The sequence below is a fragment of the Rhinolophus hipposideros genome, assembly GCF_964194185.1.
Source record: "Rhinolophus hipposideros genome assembly, chromosome: 6".
NCBI classification, from domain to species: Eukaryota; Metazoa; Chordata; class Mammalia; order Chiroptera; family Rhinolophidae; genus Rhinolophus; species Rhinolophus hipposideros.
In genome coordinates this window covers 21,911,128-21,926,861 of record NC_138052.1, presented here as the reverse complement: position 1 = coordinate 21,926,861, position 15,734 = coordinate 21,911,128, and the positions used below count along the sequence as shown (strand labels likewise).

The following is a 15,734-nucleotide window of genomic DNA, read 5'->3' as shown; positions in this document are numbered from 1 at the left end:
GGTAGCCATTAAACAAGTTAGTAGCAACTTATAAAATAATTGTGAGTTTGGTTGACTCTGTGAAGGAAGACAAAAAGAGGCAAATACAGAGAATGTCAGGGGAGAACTGAGGTCAGGAGTTATTTCTCTGTGGTAGTGATAGTTAAGCTGAGACTTAAAAGATTAAAAAGAAGTGGAGAGGATCAGAGTGCTTCAAACAAATGAAACCGCAGGTTTAAAAACCCTGGAATGGTAAATAGAAGCATTCAAGGGAATGAAAGAAGGCCAGTGTGCTGGCACCAAGGGGACAAAACAGAGAGCGGTACAAAGTGAGGATGAATATACAAGACCAAGATCATAGATAGCCTCCTGACAATCACGGGAAGCTGGATCACTTTTACTAAGTTTGGAACATGATATTTTCTTCGTATAAACACAAACTTAAGAGAATAGATAGCAATATGTCAAAAGAGATCAGTTGTAATGATATAACTTACACTTTTCTACTATAAATTCAGCAGATAAACAAAAGGTTCTCTTCCCTTAACCTCCATGATATTGACCTCTTCTGGTTTCCTTCTTACCCCTCTTGAAGCAACAATGTCTTCTTGGTGAGGTGCCCCCCCCCCCGCCTCCTGTTTATGTCACTCTCAGATTAGCACTACATATGCCCTTCTTTGGCAATCAGTAATTATTTTGCCTCAGTTATCAACTCTATGTTAATTACCCCTAAATAACTGTTCTCAATCCTGGCTTCTTTCCTGAGTATGAAACAAATATCCCACTGAACAATTGCCACATGTATATGTATATGTATATCTGTATCTATTTCTGGATCTGTGTCTATCTCTATATCTATATTCCACCGGAATCTGAGGCTCAACATATCCCATAATGATTCCATCACCTCTTCCCACTCAATCAGCCAATTTCATGAATCTTATTTTGCCTTCCTGTGTGTACGGATGACTGAAAAAATCTGCCTGGTTACCCAAATAACACTTAAGTGTCACTCTCAATGCTCCTTCTCTCTCATGTCAAGTCAAACAATATATCCAGTAGATATTACTTCTAAATTTTCTTCAACCTCACCTTTTTTTTTTTTAAATAGTGCAAATGCCCAGCTCATTTACATGACTTACACAGTCCCCAGAACATCACCTTGACTGTCTTCTACAGCCACAACTCCTTCCACCACTCTCCATTCCACACTTCTGCCAGGCTGTTATTCCTCAATCATTCCTCCTCCAACTCTTCACATTTCTCTTCCAAGAATAATTAAATATCTCCTCCTCCTACCTGACCTGACCTGAATTCTCTTTTATGGGACTAAAGAGGACTCATCCCTCCGGTCTCAGAGACATCTTGTCCTCCAATATCCCAGATCTAGTGGAGTCTCCTCCTTTATATTTCCGGAGCAATGTATACTTCCCCAAGGCTAGGGCTTATCACACCAGGTTAAATAAACCCATTTCTTTGTCATTTTCTAATATGTATCAAACAACACAACAGGAGGGACATTGGTATCCCCAGTGCTAAGAAGAGTACATGTTGAATGTCTGAGACATAGCAACACTTAAAACATATTTGCTAAATAAGAATTGAATGGACAGTTTGTATAATATCCTAGGAACTGTGCTTTCTGCAAAACAGGGAGAAAAACAGTTTATGCCCTCAAATGACAAATAAACTGAGTTTTACAATGCATTCTGAAAAAGTGCAGAACAGTGGTATGCACAGAATCCTATGGCAATATACATTTTTACTTAATAAACATATATGTAGCACTTTCCATGAATTAAGATAACCCTATTTACATTACTATGAGGTAGATATGAATGATGACATTCATTTTATAGATGTCTAAACTGAGACAAAGGTAAATAATTTACCCGCGTATATGTTGCTAGTAATTTGAGGTTCAAACAGAGGTAGCCTAGCTCCAGAGTTTATTATCTCAACTGTTACGTTTATTATCTCAACTCTCTCATGGAAGGGGTCTCTAGAACACAACAACTTCATAATACAGTTCTTTTTTCTAATGAAAAAAAATGTTGTATAATGAGGATTCAGAACAATGTTGCAAAGAAAGACTTGCTTTATTTTATATGAGAAGGTTGTTATGATATTCTCTCAACCCTTAATAAGTACAGAATGTACGTATCATTTAAAATAATCATTTAAAAATAATCCACCAAATAATGCACTGCTAAAAAAAAAATCACCTGCAATATCATCATCATATGTTGCAATATTATATTTATTGCTATGTATTCTACTTAGGAAATATACTATTTTGATAAATACCTGTCTTATAATTCTAAAAACATATATGGTTGCCAATTACTTTCATCGATATAAACTATTTTACAAGTTTTCTATAACTTGCCAAACTGCTATGCTGCATTATTTTTTTGGCAATCTTAAGCATTATTGCAGTTACCTTGATTTATTATATAAACATATTAGAAATCTAGGCTCTTAAACAAAGTACTGTAATGTAAAGGATTGGAACTGCCATCTTTGATGGAAGAAAGAAGAAAAAGGAAGTTCTTTGTTCTTAGCGTGTGTAATTGACAGCACTTCTACCTTATAGAAGTTAAAAACACTCCATAGAACAAACAAAAGACACTACTTGTATTAAAGAAATAAAAGGCACTATGTAGAACAAATAAAATCTAATTTTGTAAGTAATATACAGTGGCATTGAGAGGACAGTAACTTTATATACCTTATAACCAATATCAGTAAGTATTTTATACCTACCAATGTATCACACATTTTAGCAGGAAAAAATGAAAATAATGAAATAAGGATATTTATAAAGTCTTGCTCAATCAGGTGAAGTCATACTTTATGAAGAAACAAGCTGTTAACTGGTATTTAAAATTTGTGAACAAATGTTCATTACTATCCAATGTGCCAGAGTCTGTACTGTCATTAATTACTAATAAATTACACATTCATATAAAGTTCACTTTCTCAAAACCAAGTTTACATATAATATCAAACTCACTAAGTTGTATAGTCCTGGTATGGTAGCAATAGGAAAAATTAAAATGAGTTGTTTTTTTTTTTTTTTTTAATTTTAGAAACTGACTAAAGAAAGCAAGCCATATTTTATTTTGCATGGAAGAGACATTTATTTAGTTATTTTAAACAAGTTATTTTGAGGTTTCATAGTGACAGATTATCTTATACATGACATTTTCTTAATAAAAACTTTTTGGTATTTTGGTAAGTAATCTCAACTGTGGGATATTTCACACAGATAATTTCTGGCTAAAGCTATTAAAACTGAAATTTATTTATATTTTAAAGACCCTAAGCCGTTGCTTGTTGTGCTTAATATTACCATTCATTTCTATCACACATGTGTTTTTACATGCACAAGTATTTGTAGAGGAAAATTCAAGTATTTAATAATTCTTCATTCGAGATCCTCACATTAAATTTCAACTCATTTTTTGGTTGCTTTGTTTCTTAGTTTAACTGGTGCTTAAGCTGACTTGACTGAATCAACCAGATGCTTATTTCAAATAAAGAAAGCCTTTGTCTCATGGGCATTAGATATTTGTCTGTTGGAAAAGTTAACGTTAGGGACTTGACAGAGCTACATAATCCTCTCCTGTTATCAGGCAACACTTGCATTCAGTTTTATTTTTTCCTGTATAAGTGACATATAACCCTAGGTGTATCCTCCTGTGGGTCACATTTTCAGCAAGTATTGTCTCTTTTTGTGGGGGGAAAAATTGATTGTTCTTATTGCCAACCTAGAAATGAAGGACACAGATTCTCCTCAGTTTCATTTCTCCCCTATGTTCAGATGCTTGACAACTAATACTCAGTTTCTCTGACCACTTTTGAAGATCTATTCCATAGATATTTTATTGCGTTTTGAAGATATCGGATATAGCCTAAGATTATTTTTATAAGTACATTTTTAAAAAGGGAAAAAAAGTGTGTGTTTTTTTAACATAAGCCAAACCACTCAGATATGTTTTTCTGAAACTATTTTGGAACTGGAACTTGAAAAAGAAAATTCCTTTTGCTGCCCACACCACTTTTGTTGAATTAAAGTAACAGCTCTATGTGGTAGGTCTTCTTCTCTATGCTTCATTGGTGAAGAGCATGAGCCTCAATTTTTTTTAACTATGTTTTGTTTTTTATTGTTTGAAAAATTCCTTTATTTAATGTCATTTGGAAAAATACTTTTATAATGAATTTGTAAAATTCATTTTACAATGAATATTTTTACAATGAATATTTTACATTGTAAAATGAAATCTTTTACAATGAATATTCCAATGAATAATAAACAATAGTCAATAAATAATATTTAAAGTGGCATGACTCAAATTTTAAATAACCCATCCAAGGTCTCACTTCATGTAAGCTGTGAAACATATTTAGGCCTATGTCCATACAAATTTAACACTGATGTACCTTTTGTTTTGCAAGACTGCCATCTAACTTGCCACATGTACTTCTGGCTAGAGAATATTTTATAGCTAAAGGAACAAAACTGAGGGTAAGAATGTGGCCAGTGAAATTTTGTGCATATATGTTCGGTCATGGTTGATTTATAAAGCGTTACGAGCATATACTTACATCATTGCAAGTAATGTGTGGTGAGATTCAGACTCACATTGGCAAAGAACTCAGTATTTCTAACCTCAAAATACATAAATATATAACTGTAACATATACGTGAAAGATATCTAAAGAAACATTTCCAGCCCATTAAGAATTTAATAGGAGAGTGAAGTTCCTGTCATGGACTTATGAACGAGGAACACAGACATTTGGCCTAAGCTTTACTTTTATTATATCAATGGTCAAATGATTTGGTGTACTAAAGTGTTTGGTTATATCAACCTTTACTGAATTTTATTTATGCATTCATCTATTCATTTCTTTTTCAGGAAGCATTGCCATCATTGTTCCTCTAGTCCTCTTGGTGACTTTGATAACCACCTTAGTAATTGGTTTGGTGCTTTGTAAAAGAAAAAGAAGGTAAGAGGCAATGTTCTAGACTAACTGATAGTAAATAAATTACGCAAATAGTTACAGAAATATAGTGATTTTTAAAATGTTTTAAAACTTGAGTTATTTTATCTAAAATCCTATGTTTCTCAAACTAGTTTATCCCTCTACTACATTTTGAGTGGTTATAATTTAGACAACCCTTTACCTGTGTCATGGTGATGAAATGGCTCCATTTATATATTCTAAAAGACTAACAAGGGAACAAATTAATTAAAATTTTGTAGAATTTTACATTTGTGATAGTTTTTCCTTGAAACTGCAAGAGTCTCTGAAAAAGATCTTATAATATTAATGTGTAGGATTAGTAATGCCAACACAATCATACCGAATATGTATTACATATCAGAAATTGTGCATGTCATTCACAAGTTGTACATTTGTTTATGTTATATATTACTAGTAGTGTCATTATTTCAACTTATATGAATATGAAGTTTAAAGATTCAGAAGGAGTGGGTTGTCTGTGGGGTTATTATCCAGAACCAAGGGTCTGTGAGTCAGTGTTTGAATTATGTAAAAAAGGATTTTAGCTATGTGACTTGGGTCTTGGAAAAAAATCTATTTCAAAGTTTCCTTATCACTATTTTTTAGGGATTGTTTTCAGAAAGAAAGGAGAAAAGTAGAATTTATAAAGATAATTGATTAATGATATTCAGTTTCAACTAATGTGGTGTTAAATATTTAGGGGGAATATGTTCCAAGTGAGGTTTTATTGTTAAATTTAAATAATTTGGAAAATTCACATCACAGTAAGACATTTTTGTTCTTCTGTGACTTGATAAATGTCATTTATTTTAAATGAATTTTATTTATGAAGTTACCATTAGTTATTTTAAAATAAGTCAACAAATCTACAAATATAGTTTCATACACCATGATTGTGTTAATTAAATAATTTGCACTTATATTACTATTTACATATTCTAGGACAAAAACTATTCGAAGACAACCTATTATCAATGGAGGAATAAATGTAGAAATTGGCAATCCATCTTACAACATGTATGAGGTGGATCATGACCACAACGATGGAGGTCTTTTAGATTCTGGTTTTATGATAGACCCAACAAAGGTAATAAATATGTTTTACTATAATGTAAAGTGAGCACCGACATTCTTGAGTAACATTTCTGCAATATGGTTCTGAATTTCATCAGCATTATTTTTTATTTGAAGTTATAATAAAGAACTTTAGGATGCATTGAAAGTTACTGTCTCTTCTGAAAAAGAAGTAGAATTATGGACTGCATTCACCTGAAGTATGAAGTTAATATAACATGTTTTGTACAACACATATTTATTTATTCACTTAATTTGTAAGCATGTGTAGATTACTTAAAATAACGTCTTACTCAAATGTGTCGAAATGCCAGAACATCTAAATATACAGCCTAGTGTACAACTACTGTCTGAAGTGTTTTTTTTTTTTTTTACAATAAAAAGAGCACCATACTTCATTGTCAAGATAAGTAATTTGTTTCCAAACTGTTTCATTGAAGAGTTGACTGAACCGTGTTAATGGCTTTGTTCGTAATTAAGTCACTTTTGAAAAATATTTTTCTCTGTGCTATAATATCCTTCATATTAATTTAAGATATGTCACTCATACAAATAAAGTTTTGTGTTTTTTTTTTAATTCTTATTATTGGATGCTCAGATTGACACCTGTTAAGCGAGGTATATAAATGATACAATTATCTAGATAAACTTGCAAAGATTCACTTCACTATACTATCTGAATATTGTGCATGATAATTATAGAATATTTTGCTATGAATTAAGAACATCAATGTGTTTGATGGAATGAGTTTTCTTAGCTTATTCATTAATTTATTGAATATTTATTTATTTTCTGATATATCAAAGGTACTTTGTCCAAAATACATCTTTCAAAGTAATGATTGTGAATAATTTACATTCAAATGGTTTTGCACTCATAGTAACAGCTGTTCCCAAAGAAGTTGAATTGGGTCCCATACATTTAATCTAGTTATAAATTCATAGTCAGATTGTCTAAGCCTGAAATTGATGGTCAGGTATTCGTTTCTATGACAAGAAATCAGTCATTATTACATCGATAAATTTTATCACGGGATGTTATAGTGATTTTTTTCCTAATTAGAAATAATTTTATACTTACTATTCACTATTAATTCAGTTACTAACCCCTACACTTGAAATTGTTCATGAAATAATCTTTGTAATCTAAGCTTTGCTGTTTTCTACTTGTAACTGGAAGACTATGTATACTTGCATATTGTTATTTGATAATTTATCTATGCAGGAGAAAGACAGCTTAAATAATGGACTTCTTAGATTTTTTTGAATTTTTCTTAGGAATAAAAATACAGTGTCTGTAAGTATAATATGAACTGAACAGGACATGTCAAAGCACACTTTTCATAAAGAAGAGAGTTCTCCTTTTCCCCTTCATTTTAATTTCTAGTGATGGAATTAAGCCAATTTTGGACACTTAAAGAGAATAGCTTTTTATTACTTCATTTGAAAAAAAAATGCCACATTTATTCTAGGAAGATGAATCTGTGCTTCAGTGCCCTTCAAGTATATTTTTAATGTACTCAGCACATAACACTCAATAAATGTTTATTTACCAATTTGCTGACTGATTGACCAAAAGTACATTAAATGTGCTTTAGATGGCTGATTCTAGCTGGCTCCTGATATTTGAAATGTAAACATGAATTGTTGCCTAAGAAGTCAGTGCAGAAAACACAGCTATGCCTAATCGGTATAAACAATTTTAAAAAGCAGAGGGTCACACCAAACCTTAAGATTGAAATATTTTTCATAAAGTGTTCATTGTGTTACAATGGTTTGCTATAGTCATGATGTGACCAAATATATAGTAATTGCATTACGCATAATGAATATTTTTGTAAAGCAGTCATTTTTATTGTTTTCAAAATAGATAAATTTTCTACTTTAATGGTACCTCACAATCAAAAGAAATAAAATAGTTCATAAGGTTAATTTTAAAAGATTTGTCTAAGGCAACAATCACAGAACACTGAAGAGTTCAAAAAAGGGAATTAGTATTATCTCCAAATTCACCTTAGTTTTTACTTAGATTGCTTTTAATATCTTCTAAATGAGACCTCTGTGGGGGGTGGAAATAAAGAGCCAATACTGACCAAATGTGATATTTAAAATCGTTTCCCAAGAGCCTCACCTTTGTCCCAAACTTTGTGATCCTTCATTGTTGAGTTGACAGTTAAGATTTTTAAAATATATATATAGTCATTAATATTTTATATTCTTCAAATTATCATCTAGGTTTTGTTTTTTTGTCTCTTTGTTTGTTTAAACCCAAGAGAGTTTAAAACCAACATAGTTGTGTGGAGACTTAGTGAGCCAATTGAATTGCTAATTAATCTGTTTTAAGCTAGAGAGTCAGATATTCAAATACAGATTTTTTTTTTTTGTATATCAAATTTAGAATGATTTTTCCCTAAAAGTATAGAGTGAGTAATGAATATTTAATTAGAAGCAGTCAGATATTTGAGTGTCCAGAAGGGGCTACTATCAGAAATGTTCAAAGTGACAAAATCTTAAGTGGGAGAGGCTGGTGTATTTTTCACAGTGCTATTAGCAAAGATATGATTTCATTAGGAAGATAAAGTTAACCTGGATATGATATGTCTACCTATGAAGCACAGATTAAATGTCAGTAGTTCTTAAGTTATTACGGCTCCCATGAACACACTGTTCATGCACCAGGGCTAAAGAGTAATGCTATTTTTATGACTTACCACAAGTTTATGTTAATGAAAAGAGTTCCGTGATATTAGATCAGCAACTAAAATTCTCTGTTTATGTACAGGCCAGGTATATAGGGGGCGGGTCCAGTGCTTTCAAGCTTCCACATACAGCGCCGCCCATCTACCTAAACACTGATTTGAAAGGACCACTAACTGCTGGGGTGAGAGAAGAAAATTCATTATTTCATATCCATTCCATCACAGAACCTCTCACAATCAAAGCTGATTACTAGATTTTGATAGCAATTGAGTTTTTAATTAACAAAAGATTTGAAAACAGCATTAAAATCGGTGGCTTATGTTACGTGTCCTGCCTATGCAAGATTACATATAAGATATGTTATCATTTTAGGCAGGTTACTAAGTAGAAATATTTCTTCTGCTGAATTTGAAAATGGTATAACGCTTTAACAATAAACATGCGTATTTGCTATTCTTAGAAAATAAATCTCTAGCCGGAAATTTCAACTGAATAATTTAAACTTAAATTTGTTTGCTTTTACTTATTTCCTACAGAGTACTTTTTTAATATATGCAAATCTGATATCCAGTTAAATAAAAACATACTACAAAATGAAGCGTCATATTGAGAAATTAGAAATGGTCTAATAAAACCAGTATTAATTTCTGTTTTCAATTAAGTAATTAGTTTGTACCTAAAGTTGCATGGTTCATGTTAGACAAGGAATAAAATAAGGGTATGTCTCCTATCACCTGTTTTTCATTCTCATTTTTTTAAATCACATTTGTCTCATTTGCATGACTCAGAGATTATAATGTTTCTTTGTTGTAACTAAAATGTAATGTGCTGCTTTAGGAGAGAGAAAACTAAACAAACATTAGACAATCATTTATTGGGTTAAGTTGCATTTAGTAAAATAATGAACATTTATATTTTTCAACGGAAAGAGGTCATTTCTGCATGGTTCGATTCTACTTCAAAATGCTCTAAATCTATATGCCAGTTACGGTGCCTGTGGACGGCACAGTTTTGTGGAGGAGTCCAAAAATATTTCCAGTGATAAGTACATATAGGTTGTTTGAAGCAAACATATCATTTTTATTTTAAAGTCTACTCCACTGATGTATTTTACTTCTCTTTTTCTTTGTTTTCTTGCTTTTAACGTCATATTGAAAAACTATATGCACCAAGCAATTAGATGACTTTCTGTAAACACATCTTTCCTGCCACTGTAATAGCAATAGGGAAAACATGGACTGGAAATAAGATAATTTGGTTTAATGTTTTAGGCTTTAAATAAAGTCTCTAAATATAGTTTTTAAGAAGATGTCTTTGGGAGTTTAATATTATGTCAAAGCTCCCGTTAGGTTCACAAGTTATCAGAAAAACATACAATAATGGTTTTATCTAATACCATGCTAAAGTCAATTAAAGCCTGTAAACAGAATTTAAATTGCATTTAAATCATTACTATCTAGTAAATTAAATTTATTGCGTGTAACTGTTGTTAACATTAAAAGGTAGACATGCTATAAAATAACTAATGTAATCAAAACTGATAATAAAATTGTATTTATTTATTTTTTTCTTCTTTAGCCAACAAATTACTCCAATCCAGTGTATGCAAAATTATATATGGATGGGCAGAACTGCCGAAACTCCTTAGGAAGTGTTGATGAAAGGAAAGAACTGCTTCCAAAGAAAATAGAAATTGGGATCAGAGAGACAGTGGCATAGTCAGCGATACCTTTTATATGCTGTATAAATGTATAAAATATAAGGATTACTTTTGTATGTTCCAACAGTATTATACTTGTTTTGGCATCAGCATTACCTCTTTCTTTATCTTTTTCCTGGTTAATTGTTTTCTGAGTTTTCTGGGTTCTATTTTTTTGCTGATGACTATTGATTGACCATTTGTATGGTATTTTTATGAAAAAGAACTGCACTACAGTACAATTTACAACAATGCTGCTGATATGACACACCTTTGAATTTGTTAAAATCAAAACAACATATTCCTTTGTAGTGTGAATATGAGCAATCTATTTTATATGAACTTTTTTGGTTCTACTTTATCAACAAAAAGAATCTCTGCACTTTTTCATTATATGGTCTGAAATCTGTAATACAATGTCATTTTACTTTTCCGTTTAAACTGATGGAAGAATGATCGAATGGTCAACTCTCTTCTTTGTGCCCATTAAGATTGATCCAGACTGCTGAAAATATATAGCCCTCACAAGTTCAGTATCACCTGCTTTGAAATTAGCCTTAGATTGCCAAATAATAGATGCGAATTTTGAGGAAAATCTTTAAAATTATATGAAATTAATAATTTGCATGAACACATATGAGTACGTTTTCCAAAATTTAGTGGACTATATGTGATATACTAAACATATGCACCCTGTAAACAATAGTTATATTTAGGTGGTAGCACATAGCAAAAATATAACCAAATGTGAAAAGACCACAGTTGCTATGGGGTAAGATCTGTTGTTTTCCCTCAGTACTGAGGTAAATATCCAGCCTAGAATACAAAAGGGCATTGGGTACTCATGTCTTAGGAATTTCTTCCCAGTCATGTGCATTTTGTGGAAGAGTAACACAGTCCTTTACCACACAGAACACTAAAAAATAATATGATATAAGCCCACAAATTGATGACAGAATTTCGATTATGTGAATGCAATCTCTTTGCTAAGTCAAAAGGAAGAGGCAAAATAGTAATCGTGATAAAGAGTAATTGGTAAATATTCTCAACATACAATATGTCTAATCCATTATTTTGCCCTATCCAAAGTATATTAGGAAAGGACTTCCCAAGTTATAGAAACAATTATATGCCCATAATCAAAGGTGGAGAGTATAAATGCTGACCAGTTACTCTGGTACTCTGGTTTCTTTTTTGTTATGCAAAACACATGGACCCCATTCATTTGTTTGTTTTCAATTTTTGATTCAACCAACTACGATTTAAGTTGTATTTAAAAAAAAAAAAGGATAGCATTTTTATACAAATATCTTTAAAGGCACAAAAGATTTATTCACAAGGTATGGAGGGGCTTTTTGTTCCTCTGATAGACATGACTGACTTTTAGCTGTCATAATGTATTAACCTAACAGATGAAATATGTTTGTGGTTGCTCTTTATCCCTTTGTACAAGCATTAAAAAACTGCTGTTTTATAAAGAGACTTTTTGTTGTACTATGTGCATGCATACTACCTATTTCTAAACTTTGCCATATTGAGGCCTTTATAAACTATTGATTTATGTAATACTAGTGCAATTTTGCTTGAACAATGTTATGCATATCATAAACTTTTTCAGGTTCTTGTTTAAGTACATTTTTTAAATTGAACAGTATTTTTCATTTTGGTTATAATAGTCATTTTGCCTATGTTTCTACAATGAAGTGTTAAATACTTTATACAAAATTGTTGACTGACTTATTTAAATGAAATTCTACATATTTAAGTTCTTGTGTTGGGTAGTTTTTAAAAATAAGAAGAGTTTATGGAGTTTATTATCTTTATGGAGTTTAATATTCCTAGAAAACTATATAAAACATGACACATAATTTTTATTTCCTTAGTGCACAGTCTCTGGAGTAGGATTGATTTCACCGAATCATTTTTAAAAGTACAATAGAGAAAGTATTTTCTCTCTGCTTTAAGCAAAAATATTTCCCTTACATTCTATTTATTTTTCCTTTTCCGCTGCCTTACTTTGCTCATCATAGTCTCCATGTTGAAACAGAAAGAGGTTATATACGCAGTCTATGATAATTGTGTTGAAATAAGCTGAAGCTCTTCCTGCCCCTTCCCATTCTCAAAAAAGAGCACTTTTTTGAAAACTCAGATTCCATTAGATGTTGTTTAGACATAATTTGTAAATGGACTGGTCATCGGTATATCTACTTGGAGTATCAGAATGGAGATGGAAGTGGAGGAGAGTCTGATTTACTGAATCTGTCATTGAGTTACCTTATCTCAAGTAGACTTTTTTTTCCCAGAGCTTTATGACTATAACTAAAATTATTATTTGAAAGAAATAGAGCCCATATATTGGATGATCTTGGTACAACTAGCCTTAGTACAAATATCTAGCAAATCATATATAATATACAACAAACCAACGAATGCACAGGGTCTCACTGGGGAACTGGTTAAATCCATAGTCAAGAGAGCTCAGGATGTGCTTTCCACTCCCTACGCCCCATCTACATTTTCACGGTCCTTCTTTCCACATTGTGCTTCACCAACTCCTGCTGGTTCATTCAAGGCCACATCATAGTTCATAGTCTTTCTCTTTGTAGTTTCTCTGCATTTAATCTTTACAAGACAAGCACTGTTTTTTTCAAGTACTCACACTTAATTTACTCTATTTCTATTACTCTAGCTCTATTTCAATTTCAGTTTTCATGTAAATGCTAGAAATTCAGGTGTATAATTCTGCTCCATAGTGACCACCCTTTATAAATACCGTCATCAAAATACCTCCTAAAATACTCCTTTCAACTTTGATGGACATATTTTCTAAAAATGAACACTTCCCCTTTTATCCAAAGCAGGGCCTTTCAACCTCTTGACATTTGGGGGCCAGGTAATTTAGGTAATTTGTTGATGTCTTTTATAGGGTAGTATACTTAGCGTGATCCCTGCATTCTGTCTGTTAGTTACTACTAGCACCACCCAGGGCTGCAACAGCTAAAACCACCTACAGACATTGCCAAATGTCTTCCGTAGAACAAAATTGCTGTTATTATGTACTGCTGATCTACTGCTGTGTTCTGTCTTCTTCCACAATTAAATGACAGTTAGCTGGAAAAGCTGAGTCAAAAGAGACCCGTCCCCCCAACATCAAAGTCATGGCAGTCCCAAGTTTTTATTTTAATTCCTTAATGCTGATGATGCCTAAGTTATAGTTTTAAACATTTGATATTAGTAAAGTGCCTATGTAAAAACAAAAGTCATTACTAAGGGAAACGTTTCATTTAGAAACTGGTACAATTTTGCATAAATTGGGGCATTTTCATTTATGTAATTGTATTTTATTTGTGGGCATTTTGATGTTATTGATGATCCTGTTTTATTTTTTGTGCTTGATTACATGCTTGTTTTGTTAGTTCTTGGGGTTGAGATTTAAGTTGGCATTTCTCTTCTAAAAATGTTACTTTCCATTTTTATAATGACTTAGATATAAAGAAGTTCAACACTGAATGTATCTTATGGCTATTATAAATGAACTAGTATAGTACGCTAATTACACATAATTTCCAAATCATCTCCATATCTTCATGCCAATACTCTAGATGTAAAATCTTACTTCTTTCTAAAAATACTATACTATTTACAGGTTCAACTCTCATGTAGTTTTACTTAAAAGATTAAATTGTTAAAGAAGAAGTATCCACAGTGTTGAGAAAAACATAGCTAACCACTTTATGAAAGCAGTTTTCATCACTTTATGCCCCATTCTAGTTATTGTCACTTTATTTAATGATATCTTTCTCAACATTAGGTGGAATATTTAAATGTAACATAGATTAGAGTCATTATTTAAAAAGGGAGCCTTGAGTTGTAACTTGCAAGAAAAAGATAGGCTCAAGCACTTCTTTGTGAAGATGACAACCGGGTAATATAACACAAAAAATTTATTTTTCCATACATTTGAATGTGGGAAAAACAATAACAAAAAGAACACACACAAAAAAGATATTTTTTTCAATTCTGCTACCAAATCTATTGTCAATGTATCCAGAAAGGTAATACATTCAGAAAAAGATAAAAATAATTAAAAATATATGTAAGCAGTTTTATTCAGAAAAGCATTTAGTTTTGATGTCATCATATCCAAAGGCCCAGGAATATGTTACTTTAGTCCATGCTATGCATGTATCTAGTCAAAAAAATTAGAAATGAAATGAGTTCACTGGTTTAACTTTTCTGTAGCAGATATTATACTTAAGTGGCTGCAATGTATTCTGGAAAAAAAATAGTTTCGAGTGAGTCTCATCATTTTTGTATCCAAAGTGATCAAAATTCAAAAGAAAAATTGGTACTAGACACAGACTATTTGATCAATTCTATGCTTAAAATGTGTTCATTATTTCTGATAGATAGTCTGCTTCTTAGCATGGGGTTTGTAAGATATCGGTGAACTTAAGCAATGCAATCTTGATACTTTAGTCATCTGTTTACTCCAAGATAATTTTTCAGCTGTACTTTTTCTGCAGTTTTAATACATAAATTATAAGCCTCCTGATGAAACTTATTTTCCAGCTTATTTATGCTGCAGTGGTTTGGCAAGCCAGTAATATGTGTTCGAGCCTTTCACAATATAATATCAATAATGAAAACCATATGCGTCTTATTCAGGTAATATAAACATTATAAGTGAGAAATTACTTTTCACACACAAAATAAACTGTGAAATATAGTTGAAAATAAAATTTAGAAGTTTGAAATACAAGGCTGTTTACGAAGATACTTAAAAAAATATACAGAGTTAAAGTTTAGAGGGACTTGACTGATGAGACACATTTTTCAATGAAAATGTCAAAAGTTATGTAGGAAGAAAATAACAGGATAATGAGATTCCAAACTGGAGTAATATCCACCCCTGCAGTCTACAAGTGTCAATGGTATGTTTGTGGAAATCTATATAAACATACAACAAAAACAACAACAACACACACACACACACACACACACACACACATTCTCACACATTAGTTTTGGTGACTCATTAATTGTGAAGATAGCATTTCTCCTATTTTACCTGAAATTCAATTATGTTTAGCTTCTCTGGCTTATAATATCAGATATCACTACCCTTATCCAAATGGTAATTCATCCCTAGCTTTTATTCCTTAATGTAAAATCATCATATCTCTCCCTATTTGTTTTTCCTTTACAGGAAGTGACTCTAAAAAGCCAGTATTCCTCTTTCACTATT

At 31.7% G+C, this 15,734-nt stretch overlaps 1 protein-coding gene across 6 annotated transcripts in view; it reads left to right on the top strand.

Annotated features, from left to right (window-relative positions):
• LRP1B (LDL receptor related protein 1B) overlaps positions 1–12,116 on the top strand; it is a 1,877,633-nt gene extending 1,865,517 nt beyond the window's left edge. For 5 of the 6 annotated variants that reach the window (XM_081051911.1, XM_081051912.1, XM_081051910.1 and 2 more), the window contains 4 exons: positions 4,905–4,995; positions 5,956–6,100; positions 8,870–8,968; positions 10,366–12,116. In XM_081051911.1, the coding sequence (XP_080908037.1) occupies positions 4,905–4,995; positions 5,956–6,100; positions 8,870–8,968; positions 10,366–10,506 (476 nt within the window). In that variant the 3' untranslated portion in view covers positions 10,507–12,116. The remainder of the gene's footprint in view (positions 1–4,904; positions 4,996–5,955; positions 6,101–8,869; positions 8,969–10,365) is intronic. The other variant, XM_081051908.1, reaches the window with a different exon arrangement.
• The last annotated feature ends 3,618 nt before the right edge of the window (positions 12,117–15,734 follow it).